This window comes from Aquarana catesbeiana, linkage group LG01, assembly GCF_042186555.1.
Source record: "Aquarana catesbeiana isolate 2022-GZ linkage group LG01, ASM4218655v1, whole genome shotgun sequence".
Lineage (NCBI taxonomy): Eukaryota > Metazoa > Chordata > Amphibia > Anura > Ranidae > Aquarana > Aquarana catesbeiana.
Window position 1 is genome coordinate 641,685,814 of NC_133324.1, and position 15,349 is coordinate 641,701,162.

The window sequence follows — 15,349 nt, forward strand, 5'->3', positions numbered from 1 at the left end:
TTTAAAGAGAGTAAACACAGTTGACTGATAATAAATGGCTTCAGCCAAACACTAACCATTATTGAAAGAAATGTTTTTGTGTTATTCATATTCTCTGAAAAATGAAGAAAGAAAAAAATGAAGAAATCATAAATTCTGCCAGGGTATGTAAACTTATGAGTACAACTGTAAGTTACTATAGACCTCATTTAGCTTATAATGCATCTAATCTGCCTCACCACAACACACAAATGTAAATTGACCCAAAGGTTTTTTTTTATTCAAAGCAATGTAAATACTTATGTCCCGTACACATGGTCGGATTTTCCGATGGAAAATGTCCGATCGGAGCGTGTTGTCGGAAATTCCGACCGTGTGTGGGCTCCATCGGACATTTTCCATCGGATTTTCCGACACACAAAGTTGGAGAGTAGGAGATAAAATTTTCCGACAACAAAATCCGTTGTCGGAAATTCCGATCGTGTGTACACAAATCCGACGGACAAAGTGCCACGCATGCTCAGAATAAATAAAGAGATGAAAGCTATTGGCTACTGCCCCGTTTATAGTCCCGACGTACGTGTTTTACGTCACCGCGTTTAGAACGATCGGATTTTCCGACAACTTTGTGTGACCGTGTGTATGCAAGACAAGTTTGAGCCAACATCCGTCGGAAAAAATCCTAGGATTTTGTTGTCGGAATATCCGAACAAAGTCCGACCGTGTGTACGGGGCATTAGAGAGGTTTCTGTCAACAAGAAATCTATACCACATTTAGACACTAATAACACAGTACATTAAGAACACTTTTACACAAATTGGACACCGAAGTTGCAAGTTTTATTTAGATCAAGCAGAATCTTTTAATTTTTAATAACCACAACATGACAGAAGACAATTTAGAATTGTGACACTGGTCGTTTCTTTATCCATGCTGCAATCTCTGGGATTTCTTGTACTCTGTTTCTTAGAGCCAGTAAATGAGGATAGGCTTTTGCAAAACCAGGTTGATGGTACTCAAACATGTCAACACAGTTATCCCAGAAAAAGTCAGCCCATGTTACCTATAGGTAGTAAAAAGTATTTAGTCAAATTTAGTCTAATACATAAAGGATAAGAACTTTAAAAAAAATCGATGCCCCAGGTGCTTAGGGTAGTGTCAAATGGGAGTTAGTTTATCGCCACTAGTACAATCTCAGACTTGGGCCATCACAAGTTCATCTAAAGAGTGTACTTCCGTTAAAGCAAATTGCTGGAGATGCTTCCATGTCCCTGTAGACCTTTTTATTGTTTTCTTTCATGTGATATACCAAAACAAGTCACAAGTATTCCTTTAAAAGAGAAGTATGGTTTTAAAAAAATAAACCTACTTATCTAGGTATATGCAGCATCGATCTGATGCTGCTAAACCGCTTCTAAGACAAAGAACTGAGCGATCAAAGACCGCTGATCGCTTAGTTCTCAGTCTTCACTGAACAGAGAGACGGTGACTGTCAGTCACCAGCTCTCTGATCTGCCCTCCAGTACTCATTGGAGCTTTGGCCTGTGCAGGAGGCAGGAGTGGCTGGCTCCTGGCTGGATCCCGACTGTAAAGTTGGGATCTTTTCCAAGCCTGAACCGGTTGAGTGAGGTCAGCCAAGAGCGGCTTTAGCCCACTGTCAGCTGAAAATGGGTCACAGGAGTGCAGAATGAACTGCACTCTTGGGATCTCCAGAAGTACAGCCAAAATGGCTTTGGCTATACTTTTCTTTTAACTCTTCTATAAGTGCTCTCATAATGACAGTTTGTTTAAAAGAAAACTAGCAAAGAAGTAAAAAAGTGACCTCTCCTTCAAAAAAAATACTAGTTGCCAGGCTGTACTCAGTATAGCTTTCAGTACTCAAGAGTTAGGAAAATTGAAACTTTTTATCTGTGTGTTTTTTTTACAGGTCAACATCTCTGAAGACGGTAAGAAAATAGCATTTTCACAAAGTCAGCAGTGGCCATGTTCTTGCCACGGGATTCCTTTAAAGTGGAATTCCGGACGGCTACATTTTTTTTTAGGTCAGCAGCTACAAACCCTGTAGCTGCTGACTTTAAAAAAGAAGACTTACCTGTCCTGGGTGCCCGCGATGTCGGCCACCTGAGGCCAACCCGTCCCTCGGCTCTCGGGTCCCGGCACCGCCATCCTAAGTAAGGGAAACAGGCAGTGGAGCCTCCTATTGCGCACGCGCGAGCGCTCTGTGAATGGCCCCGTGGTTTTCTGGGAACACACACAGTTCCCAGAAGGCAACGGGGCTGCTCACCGAGGAGCATTACACGCCGCGGAATAGGAAGAGGCAGATTAGAAAGACTGCATAGCAACAAGGGTTTCAGGTGAGTAAAAATTTTTTTTTTCACTTTTTTTTAAATTTTTTTTTTAATTTTTGGAGCATTTTTTTTTTTTTTTTGGGGGTGGCCCTCCACTTTAAGTGGATTCCTGTGCAATTTCTAAATACCTGTAGTTATTGAATGTAAATCCAGTTACTTTTATGTCTTGTTAGCAGCCTGTCTTTGTTCACCTTTGTGGATAAGATCTTTTATCCTGTCTACTTTTTGTCCTTCTTCTTATGATTAGGTAGATTGTGCCATTTGATGCACAGCATTATTTTTGTCCATTCTGTATTATGTTAACTGCATCTCTTCTTATCATGCTACAATATGTAATGTGCAATAAGCTCTAAAATCACATTGTAATGAGACCTCAATGCCCCTTAGTTAACAGTATTAATTAAAGGATAATTTCACCTTTGGAACATGTTACATATTCCACCTGTTATTAGGGTAGAACATGTAACATGTTCCAGCTCCTGCACCTTCTCCCCTGACCCCCCCCCCCCCCCTTTTAATAGTAGTGTGGCTAAGCGAGGCTCTGCCTATTCAACTGCCTCATTTATTCGCAATTTCTTGTGAATTAATAAACTACAGGCACCGTTAGCCACAGAGGTAGACTTACTTGCAGTCTGAATGAACAGCACAAGTGTAGTTCATCCACACTGCCTACAGCTCTACAATGGCAGCTTGTACAGAGGTACCATTCTGCCTGAAAATTTTATAAGGTACTCACGCAGTTCTAACGCTTTTTTGGACTTTGCTACAGGAAGGGCTACACCCGAGTTGCTGCATACTCCTTCCAGATAAGCTTACCATATATCTGCACCTCGGTAACCCCACAGGGGAATACCCTCACACACTTATTTATGACAGAAACCAAGCAAAAGGGAGCCACTGAAAAATCCCAGAAGTAGATTCGCTCTCCCGAAGGCAATGTGTCCATTGCATCGGTGCATGACCCCATTTTTAACACCATTTTCTGCATTTGATTTCAATTTCAGGCAAGCGACAATAACCCTTCCCAACAAAGGCAGATTTTTCTGCATCTGTGTCACCATCCAGCCATCCCTGTACAGGGCTCCAAAACCCCCAAGGCCCTTCTCCAACTCCTCTGTCCAGGTTCTGATAAATCTGGCCTAGAAGAGAGATCAATGATGACCGGATAAAAAAATTTTCACTTTTCCAAAAATCCTTGACAAACTCTATCCAGTGGAATGAGAGGTGTGTTCTGGCAATTGATCTTGCCGTCTGTCCTAAACACACATCTTGCTAGATGTTCCTTCATTCAAAGATTCTGCTGATAGGAAGTTTCAAATGCTTCTTTTACACTTGCAGGCCCAGCCCTGCAACTAGTTTTTGCTGTGATTACTGTGTTTCAAACTAATTGGACTAGGGAAATGAATAACCAATGTGATCCTGTGTTCCAGGAATGTGCCCTAACAAAGCAATTACCTTCTACTCTGCTCGTCTCTTTTCTGTGGATGCCCTAGCTCCTCAGGAGCTTTTGTCTTTTTCAAAATACAGTGCACCTAATCACTGTACCCAGGCTTAGTGTCTACAGTGCCTTAAAAAAGTATTCATACCCCTTGAAATTTTCCACATTCCATCATGTTACAACCTAAAACGTAAGTGTATTTTATTGGGATTGTATGCGATAGACCAACACAAAGTGGCACATAATTGTGAAGTGGAAGGAAAATGATAAATGGTTTTAAAAATATTTTACAAATATGTGAAAAGTGCAGCATGCATTTGTATTCAGCCCCCTTCACTTTGATACCCCTAACTAAAACCTAGTGGAATCAATTGCCTTCAGAAGTCACCTAATTAGTAAATAGAGTCCACCTGCTGTGTGTAATTTAACCTCAATATAAATACAGCTGTTCTGTGAAGCCCATTTGTTAGAGAACCTTAGTGAACATCATGAAGGCCAAGGAACACACCAGACAGGTCAGGGATAAAGTTGTGGAGAAGTTTAAAGCAGGGTTAGGTTATAAAAAAATATCCCAAGCTTTGAACATCTCACAGAGCACTGTTCAATCCATCATCCGAAAATGGAAAGAGTATGAAGCAACCTACCAAGGCATGGCCGTCCACCTAAACTGACAGGCTGGGCAAGGAGAGCATTAATCAGAGAAGCAGCCAAGAGGCCCATGGTAACTCTGGAGGAGCTGCAGAGATCCACAGCTCAGGTGAGAGAGTCTTTCCACAGGACAACTATTAGTCGTGCAGTCCACAAATCTGGCCTTTATGGAAGAGTAGCAAGAAGAAAGCTACAGTTGAATAAAAGCCAAAGTCCTGTTTGCAGTTTGCGAGAAGTCATGTGGGGGACACAGCAAATGTGGAAGAAGGTGCTCTGGTCAGATGAGACCAAAATTTAACTTCTTGGCCTAAAAGCAAAACGATATGTGTGGTGGAAAACACTTCACATCACCCTAAACACACCATCCCCACATGGTGGTGGCAGCATCATGTTGTGGGGATGCTTTTCTTCAGCAAGGACAGGGAAGCTGGTCAGAGTTGATGGGAAGATGGATGGAGCCAAATACAGGGCAATCTTAGAAGAAAACCTGTTAGTCTGCAAAAGACTTGATACTGGGGTGGAGGTTCACCTTTCAGCAGGACAACAACCCTAAACATACAACCAGAGCTACAATGGAATGTTTTAGATCAAAGCATATTCATGTGTTAGAATGGCCCAGTCAAATTCCAGACCTAAATCTAATTGGGAATCTGTGGCAAGACTTAGACTGAGCAAGAAAATTGCTGTTCACAGACGGTCTCCTTCCAATCCGACAGAGCTTGAGCTATTTTGCAAAGAAGAATTGGCAACATTTTCACTAGATGTGCAAAGCTGGTGGAGACATACCCAAAAAGACTTGCAGCTGTAATTGCAGTGAAAGGTGGTTCTACAAAGTATTAACTCGGGGGCTGAATACATATGCACGCCACACTTTTGACATATTTATTTGTAACAAACTTTCAAAACCATTTCTCATTTTCTATCCACTTCACAATTTTGTGCCACTTTGTGTTGGTCTATCACATAAAATACATTTCCATTTTTGGTTGTAACATGACAATATGTGGAAAATGTTAAGGGGTATGAATACTTTTTTCAAGACACTGTATAAAACCTAAGTTTAGCCCATTATGTCAGTGAAAAATTTGGCCAAAAAGCCCACCACTGAAGGGGCACCCTCACTCTTAAGAGCGGGGGGGGGGGGCATCTGTTACAATTTTTTCTTTCTTGGGAACAAACGCCTCAGAACTGTGGGTCCCACTCAAAGGGGTGCAAAATAGTTTAAAAATTATACTCCTTTACCCCTTTGGTCTCTCAAATCAACCAAAAACTGCCAAGGACAGTCAGATTTGCAGAATGATCTGAACCATCTCTTGTCCCAGGAAATAGTTTTGCCAGTACCTCCACAAGACAGGTTTAAACCTGTTCACGATACCAAAGCTCAACTGCGTTTTTTGTTCTATTCTGGACCTAAAATTCCTCAACAAATACATTCATATTCCTAACTTTCTCACGGAATCTACAAGGTCAGTCATTGCCTCTCTGAAACAAGGGGAATGTCTGGCATATCATCATATTCTCATTTATCCACCTTATCAGCATTTTATGTAGATTCACTGTAGAGAATCATTTCCATTTTTTTGCCCTGCCTTTTGAGCTATTCTCTGTTCCCAGAGCATTCACAGAAGTCCTAACATCTTCTTGCCCCCTCAGAACTCAGGGCATCAGGTCACAGGTAATCTGGATGACCTTGTCCTGAAGGTCTCATCTCCCTCCAGCTGTCCACAAGACAATTGCTCCAGACTCTCTGGATTATTTCCAAAAATTTGCTCTCCAGCCTTCTCTTCACCTGGAATACTTAGGTCTGGTGCTGGGCACATCCCAAACAAAGGGTTTCTTTTCAAAGATAAAAATTCTGTCTCCCAGAGCTTGAGAATTAAGGCCAAAAGAGACATCCCACAATGAGATTCTTCATAAACAATTCTAGTCCTCATGGTAGCCTCCTTCGAGGCTGTACCATTAGCCAAATTTTATTCCTACCCTCTACAACACAGCATTTTAATGACCTGGAACCTGGATGCTCCTGTCCAGCCCAACAAGTTATTCCCTTACTTGGTGGCTTTTCAGCCCAGCCTTAACAATAGGGAAGTCTTCCTTCCTTAATGCTGAAAAGTGATTACAGATGCCATTTTTTTAAGATGGGGAACAGTGTCCCAGTCTGTTGCAGTCCTTACAGTTGGCTCTGCATCACTGGGCCCACCTTCTCCAAGGTCACCCAATCAGGGTTCAATCAGACAATGCCATGGCTCTGGCCTACAACAACCATCAAAGGAGCAGTCCTGAAGAAAGTAATAATAATAATCTCATAGACAAAGACTTGCTGTGAGGTGATCTTTGCTGTCCACATCCAAGGACTGGACAACTTGAAAGTGGATTATATCAGCTGACACTGTTCTTAACCTACTCATCTCCAACTTGATATATCAGAAATGGGGGACCCATGATGAGGACATCCAGGCCTCTAGATACAACAACAAACTATCTCTGTGGCCAGGTCCAAGGACCCCCTAGAGCTGGCATTAGATACCTTGATAGTTTCCTGGTCTTAATTCAGGTCAAAATGTTTTTTGGAGACAGAAAGTCTCTGAGTCTGTCATTCCTACCTTGCTAACAGCAGGAAAAGCCACTTCCAGAAGCTTCTACCATTGTACTTGGAAATCCTTCTTTGCCTAGTGAAAACACAGACGCTTCAACCCTAGAGATTACTCTGCGCATTCTGGCCTTTCTGCAATCATGTCTTGACCAAAACTTGGCCTTAAGCACTGCAATAGGACAGGTTTTGGCCTTGTTAATTATTTTTCAAAAATATATGGCCCAGTTCTCCCTCGTCAAAACCTTTATTCAAGGTGTATCTTGCATTAATCCCCCCCTTGCAGCACCCTGTGCTTCCTTGGTTTTTAACTTGTCACTGCCCTGTAAAAAACACATCCTATATAGATTACATCTATATAAAAAACAATATCCTCTTAGATTACATCTCTTGCCAAGTAGCATTTTTGGTTGCTATTACATTTGTCAAATGTGTCTCTGAGTTGGCAGCTCTCTATTGTAAGGAATTGTTCCTAATTCTTCACAATGGCAAGGTAGTATTGTGCCCAAGATCCATAGTTTCTACCTAAAGTGGTATCAGTCTTTCACGTCAATGAAGACATAGGGGGTTATTTACAAAAGGCAAATCCACTTTGCACTACAAGTGCAAACTACATGTGCAAAGTGCACTTGAAAGTGCACTTGGAAGTGCAGTCACTGTAAATCTGAGGGGTAGATCTGAAATGAAGGGAAGCTCTTCTGATTTTATCATCCAATCACGTGCAAGCTAAAATGCTGTTTTTTATCCTCCTTGTATGTCCCCCTCGGATCTACAGTGACTGCACTTCCAAGTGCAATTTCAAGTGCACTTTGCACTTGTGTAAAGTGGATTTGCCTTTAGTAAATAACCCCCCTTGTCCTACTATTATTATGCCCTGCTTCAAAGCACCCAAAGGAAATTGCTTTCCATTGTCTGGACCATAAGAATCTACCTCAAAGCCACAGCTTTGATTAGGAAGATGGATTCCCTGTTTGTCCTTTCCTCGGCAGCTCTAAAGGGACTTCCTGCCTCGAACTCCACCAATGCTCGATGAAAAAGACATCTAATCACTAGAGCTTTCAAGGAAAAATCTCCTCCAGAGCTTTTACGTGCCCATGTCACCAGGCCAGTGTAGGTTTCCTGGGCATTCTAGGCACCAAGCGTCCGTAGCCTAGATTTGAAAGGTCCTAACTAACCTTTGCAAAGGTCTACCAGGTGGATGTCCAACTTTCTGAGGATGCAGTTTTTGGCCGCAAGGTTTTTCCAGCAGCACTCTGGCTGGGTCTGTTGATCCTTGTTGTTGGGCCTGTTGGCACAGTTCTGTTTACCTATTTGTTGCCCTCCCTTCTTATTCATTGCTTGAGGACCTCCCAGGGTCTATGAAAAAGCCTGTGTCCTGTACTGTACGATTAAGAGAAATTTTGACTTGCTAGTAGTAAATTATATATCTTGGAGTAAAATACAGGACACAGGTCACTCTCCCTTTCTTTCCTTGGTTACCCTGCATTGATTGCTACAAAACTAGGCACTCAAGGAGTAGGGAAGGGTTATAAGGGAGGTGCCTAAGGGGTGTATCCTCAATCGCTTGCCATTGTCTAATCACCGGAAGGTAAGTTCAAATTCCTCTTCCATTCACATAATTCCTACTACTGTCACTAACTTGAGCCAGTTGAGGAGGAGGCCTACATACCTGTATGTTGTTGATTTGTGAAAAGACTGAAGAACCACAAACAAACCACACAAACATGGAAAAAAACATTGTGCCCAATTACCCGAAGTGATGTTTGTTCAAGGGCAGAGCACACCTTTCTAGGTGTCTTCCAGGGCACTTAGTAAAAAAAACGTAGACTTTAAGGACAGATTTTGCAGACACCCTGTTGCGACTGCAACTCAGCAGTGCTTTCATACTTCAAAAAACCTAACACATTTTATTTAAAGAGGAGCTTCAGACTCCCCCCCAAAAAACTGAAAGTCAGCAACTACAAATACTGTAGCTGCTGACTATTAATATAAGGACATTTACCTGTTCAGGAGTCCAGTGCTGTCCTCACTCGAGCCTGTTCTTTACTAGGCTTTGGGCCCCTAGCACCAGCATCCTGAGTAAGCCAGCCGTGCTGTGCTTTGTGAATGGTCCCGCAGTCTTCTGGGGACCTGTGATGTGTCCCAGAAGGCTGCAGGTGAAGAGGGGGGTGAACTCTCCCTAGGTGACCTGGGCGGAAGTGGGAGCAAGTACCTGTTATAACCAGGTACCTGCTCCCCCCCTCCAAAAAAAAACTGAGTGCCATATTCTAAAGAGGAGGTGGTGAGGAGGCAAACACAAACACTTTTAGGTGAAGTTACACTTTAACCTTTGCCTGTGTGCATCTCATTTATAAAATAGTTTCTGTGGCTTATTAAGACATGGTAAACTTTTTATAGCTTTATTTTCACATAAAACGAAGATTGTGCTGCCTTTGCCATGCAACTATCCATTTTAAAAAAGGATACTTACGTAGTCTCCAGCAAACCATTTCTTGTCACCCAAAGCCTTCTCCAAGCCAGACAGGACTGGATGACAGTTCTTTTCCATGTACTCATTTATTTTCTAGGGTACAAAATGGGGTTATGTGAGTAAAGTTTTCCTGCTCAATTGTAACATTTTAAAATGTTCCTTTACCTGCAATTGAAGAAATCCTCAGTGTATTTTGGGATTGTTTATAGTACAGCCAACAACACTTTTTCTTCCTGGTGATATAGGGCTCCATGGGTCAGCTTGGTCTGTAGCTTGACCGGGAACTTTTCTAGTTTGCTCCACTGAATGGGATTGGTTAAATCTGTACCTGGGTCTGAGCACTAATTAAATGAATGCAGAACTGACTACCTTCAGTGTTAAGTCGCTTGCTGAATCTGACTTCAGTGCTTTTAGAGACACTGCCTCATGACAAAAAATAAAGAACAGGGCAGAGTTAAGTCACTAATGTTCCAGATCAGCAAGTCAGAAACTAATAAAAGCAATGGATCTGCATGATAGTTTGAGGAACTAGCATTTTCAGAAGACATTGCCAATAGCAGCATCCATACTTTCTCAGGTCTTCTAAAATGTACAGCAGTTGTGAGAAGTTTTGGTAGACATTTATTCCTGGGCAACTCAAAAAGCTATTCTTGTTCCAGGTCTGTAACTCGGATATATTGAAGCCACTGCATCAGATTGACAGCCACATAATCAGCATTTACAGAAGAATATGTCGGCTAACTTTTCTCTTATGACAGTTTTCCACTGTGAGAAATGTTACTTTGGTGAAAGTAGGCACTGCCCCCCTTTTCTTTTTGCTTGAATTAAAATAGAAATGTTCATAATCACATATCTTCCAAGCGCTAATATTGGAAAGATGAACAACTATTACAGAAACCAAGTTAATCTGATATTGGGGCTTAAAGCAGAACAATGATAATAAACTAGTCTGCGCCACGCACCACTCAACACTTCTAGGTGTATGTGAAGGTGCCGCTGCTATTAGTAAGATGTATAAGAACACCCTAGAGTAAACAAATATTTAGACAGCACTTATGTTTCTTGCCATAAAATGAATTGCACAAAAGTGGATTTTGCTACATTCACCGACAGCTATGGAATGGATATCAACAGTCAATTTCAATTTGAAGATAGAACAATTGAGTCATCCGCATAGGGGTGTTTTAAACAAATTTTAAAAGATTTGGGCAAAATGGGTTTGGGTACCAAATTGGTTAAAATACACTACACACTTGGGAATTTTAAAGCAAATGGACCGATGGGATTGGATAGATAGATCAGAATGTACTATGTTTTAAATATGTAAAGTTAGGTTAGGTTTGGCATTTTTCTTTTGTGAATGTGGTTTATTCTGTATTTTGATGGGGTTTTTGTCTGTGTTGTATGTATTTGTCAGAAAAAAAAACCTTTTCAATAAATAAAATAATAACACAGAATATTTAGGCAAAATACACACCCCTGATCTTGTGGATCATGATTAAAGTGACATAACATACATTTCAGCTTTTTTGCATTGCTACATTTCCATTATTTTAGTGTTTTTTTTTTTTTTTTATATTCTTATTGAGTTTTGCAAGTCATACAAAAAAACTAAGGATTTTTAGTGTTTAAGGCCTCATTTATACAGGCCCTGAGGCACATACAACATGAATGAGGCGTTTCCTTACACACCTGGAGCTACTTACTGACAGCCTATATTAGTAAATTGGGACACAGTGGCTGTATGGACACACCCACACATCTGAGTTTGACAAGTACACAGGGACAGCTGCACAGCCCTGAATGCAGTGTACTAAAACAAAAAATGCAATAATTTGAAAAATGTAATAACCTTGGCAGTTAAATAGGACAAGTATTTACACAGATTAAAGTGTTTGTTACCTCCAACACTTCATATTCATGATATGTGCCTGCTGTACCATGTACTTGTATGAAAAAATCTCCTGTTCTCTTTGTATTGCTTCCTTTGTGTGAAATCCCCAGTGTTCCTGCCAGTCCCCTAGCTTTTCTATTAAAAACTGACCACACTAAGCAGGAGGACACACCATGGTCAGTTCTCTAGCTATGCTGGGAACTCATTGTGCTCTCCTCTAATGATCAGACTTGTTTTGACACCTGTGCTGCACGGCCATTCACTGTGAAACTCAATGTTCTGCTGTTTCTCCTCCCCCAGCTCTTATGCAGCTAAGAACAAAGGGAATGCGATCACTTATTTTAAAAAAAAAGGAAAAAGGGTATTTATAATGTTTTTTTGTATATCTATACAAACATGTTTGCCTTTCATTTTTAATTTCTATTTTAAACTTATTATGTTTTTTTACAAGGTGATCGTTTCTAATCACTTTAATACACTTGGAGTTTAATAAAATAGGCATTTGAGGAGAAATGAGGAACAGAGGGAATCTGTTCCAAATGAGGGACAGTTTATGGGGTTTATGTATTCTTTCTGCAATCATTTGAAGAATGTTTGAAAAGTTAATAAAATATAAATATCTTGATTAATTTTGTTTGTTGCTGTTTTTTTTGCCAAAAATGCCTTCATATCTGATTTCCTGGCAAAACATAGCTTCCCAATGATATCTGGCATACTTGCCTTATGTAAGACACCAATTCCACCCTCAACATAGTTACCTGGTACATGCAAAAAAATTCAGAAGCCAGGTGCTGAAACACCAGTATTTCCTAGTGGAACAAACAAAAAGGTCTATAAAGCTCAAGAGGGTAGAATTGTGCACCTGGCTTCAGTCCCTGTCATTGTGCAGTCCCTATTCCTAGGAAATACAGTAAAAAAAATGTTGGTCTGTAGTTGTAAACTCTTCTAAAGAACCTACAGTAAATACCATACCTGTTTTTCACCTTCCCAAGGAAATAATGTCACCAAGTCATCCAAATTAGCAATTATGATATCAATGTTAAGGTCATCCAGCGCTGATTTTCCTGTCAGACCTGTAAAATAGAAACAAGAAACCATATTTGTAAAAATCATGAACTACAAATCACCATAGACCATGAACCATATATCCCCTATATATAAGGGATGACAGCGCTTTCCAAACAGATAAACATTTAAACTGTCATCCCTTGTATCTAGGGGATATATGGTTCAAAGCCAGTTATTCTGCCTAGTGTTCAGGAGTTAGAACCTGGTTCCCTACTGGGACCTATAGTTCCATAAGCCTTTTTTGTTTTCTCTTGCTTTTTTCAGTTTTTTTCCTGCGGAGATCTTCAATTAACAGCCAGGGTGGAAAATCTAGATCCAATGGTCACCCCAGTCAGGCCAACAAGCACACGCAGACCTTTAGATACACGCTGAGTTGGCTACGACAGCCCCATCCTGGACCAGGGCAGCCAGCGAGTTAAACATCTCGAGGGGAGATATATGACCAAATGGTGGAGTCCATGTCAAAGTGTTACCCTGGCCCACCGCCCCCACTTTGGTGGAGAGGAGGCTCTGTCATGGGAGCCTTACCTGCAGTCTCTACTGTAAGTAAATTCTCCCCTTCCCTCCCTGGATGCAGTGTGGGGCGTAGGTCTTCGAAGGAACGAAGCAGCAGACGTATGGGCATTGTGATCGTTGCACACAGAGGTGGCAAGAGTATTTGATCTAAGGATTTATTTATAGGTTTGAAATGTTTTGGTTTTTCTTTTACGTTTCTGGGAAGAAGTGGTGAATTGTGTTTGATATACATGGATATTAAGAGACTTTTTCTTTTTGGTACACATATTATGTTTTATGTATGTTATATTACTACTTTACTGATGATTGTGCTGTACTAAATTTATTCTGTATGAGTAAAATCTCCAAAGCCTGGAAGTCAAAGCTGCTGACCTACAATTAAAGGATAAGTACACTTTTTAGAAAAAAATAATCAATGCACATTTTTTTGCAGGTAAAAAAATGTGCATTTATTATTATAGTTTTTTTGTAGCCTGTAAAGCATTGCACCAGCGATCAGCAGATCTCTGATGCAAAGCAGGTCTCCTTCAAATCTCTCAGAGTATCTGAGTGCCTGTACATCCCATAAGGGCAAGCAGATACAATCTGACAGCCGCAAAGTACTTGTAGTTCATTCACACACACAGAGCTGTGTGAATGAATGATGCGGCCACGCTGATTTTAAAAAGTGACAGCTAGTACAGGAAACTCCTCTCCATACTGCTGTCGGGGGGGGGGGTCGCGCACTGGCTGTAGCATTGGAAACATGTTACATGTTTCACCTTAAAAAACGGTTCCTAAAGATGAACTTATCCTTTAAGACAGTGGGTTTGCTATGTGTTACTTTTATGATTTATCTACTACTCCAGGCAGCATGAGTAGCACATTTCATGTAATTAGTGGACCCTGCCAAATGTGGTGACAGGGTCTCTGTAATGCTGGGTATTAACAAATGTATCACTTGCAATTAGCTGGGCAGAGAACTCTCACTGTCAGCACATAGAACAACATAAACTTAAAAGAGCTTTTCCACGTTATGGTTCCCGTCCACATAAACTCTATTGAAAACAGTCGTGGAATGACAGTCAAGTACAAGGGCGTGTCAGATGAGTGCCCTAGCCTTGTTTGCACACAGATACAATTGACGATTATCCCTCTGACTTGTTTCCGATGCTGACACATACCACCTGTCTATACAGGAAAACATACACTCTGTAGGTTGCAAGGAACCCAACAAGTATAGCCAGCTTAGATAAACTGCAGGTGAAATCTGAAAGAGCAAAACATGGACAAAAGCAGGAAGGGAACATGGAGATCGGGAGATAAAAACATAAAGCAATGTGCAGAATTTAGAACATAGGTTAGCTCTTTATGAAGTCTTTAATGCCTCATATAATACAGCACAGTGATATACAGTATAACAAATGTTTTTTATTGTCAAGTATATATCACTGCACTGTATGAGGTATTATAGACTACATTTATTTTATACTTTTTGGCGTTAATTGCAGCGGCGATTTTGGCTGTTGGAGCTTTACATATTTTATGATTATCATTTAGTTCATTAGGAGGAGATATATATATATATATATATATATATATATATATATAAAGAAATAATACCCACTCTTTACTAAATGGATATAGATATATATATATATATATATATATATATATATATATATCCATTTAGTGAAGAGTGGGTATTATTTCTTTTTGGGTCAGCTCTTTACATAATGTGGAAAACCTCTTTGAATATGTCACATCCTTGACCTTGAAATGAATAATCTGCTTCAAACATCCTAGTTCTTACACATCCTTCCCTCACCATTAAGCAGACATTTTCTACTTGTCTGCTTTAATGCTTAAACAAAGTTGTTACAGAAATCTCTGCGCTGCACTTGTCACTTTTCCATTTCCTCACACAGTGTCACTAGTGATTTAAGTGATGTATCACATCTCTCTATTATTTGAAAGCTACTTTTAAACTGCAGCAAGATTTAAGGTGATAGTAAGGTCTTGTGGGGGTGTATTTTTTTTTTTTTGCTTCTTTTTTTTTTTTGCTCTTTTTTTTTGCACAGAGCAGACCCAATCCTCCTTCTCTCTGATCCCCTGCTGGCGCTCCTGACATGCCAATTGCTATTGGGGTACTCTTGCTTGCTCGCTGCCGAGACTCGGCCCCACCCACTCCATCCTCACTGGTTGTGATTAACAGCTGCTGGAGCCAATGGTTCCTGCTGCTGTGTCTCAGCCAATGAGGATGCAGAGACCCAGGAGAGCCCCTGCTCTCATGCACATCGCTGAATCGAAATCAGACTCGAGTAATTATCAAGAGGGGCTGCAGGGGAAGCTGCACACAGGTTTTTTACCTTAACGCATGAAGGTAAAAAGCTTTAACAACCACTTTAAGAACTAAAC

The 15,349-nt window shown here is 40.7% G+C and overlaps 1 protein-coding gene across 6 annotated transcripts in view; it reads right to left on the bottom strand.

Moving 5' to 3' along the window:
• Window positions 1-817: 817 nt before the first annotated feature.
• Window positions 818-15,349, bottom strand: part of LOC141109728 (hematopoietic prostaglandin D synthase-like) — a 65,419-nt gene continuing 50,887 nt past the window's right edge. For all 6 annotated transcript variants that reach the window (XM_073601056.1, XM_073601050.1, XM_073601051.1 and 3 more), the window contains 3 exons: window positions 12,341-12,441; window positions 9,475-9,567; window positions 818-1,043 (listed from right to left, as the gene is read on the bottom strand). In XM_073601056.1, coding sequence (XP_073457157.1) covers window positions 879-1,043; window positions 9,475-9,567; window positions 12,341-12,441 — 359 coding nt within the window. In that variant the 3' untranslated portion in view covers window positions 818-878. The remainder of the gene's footprint in view (window positions 1,044-9,474; window positions 9,568-12,340; window positions 12,442-15,349) is intronic.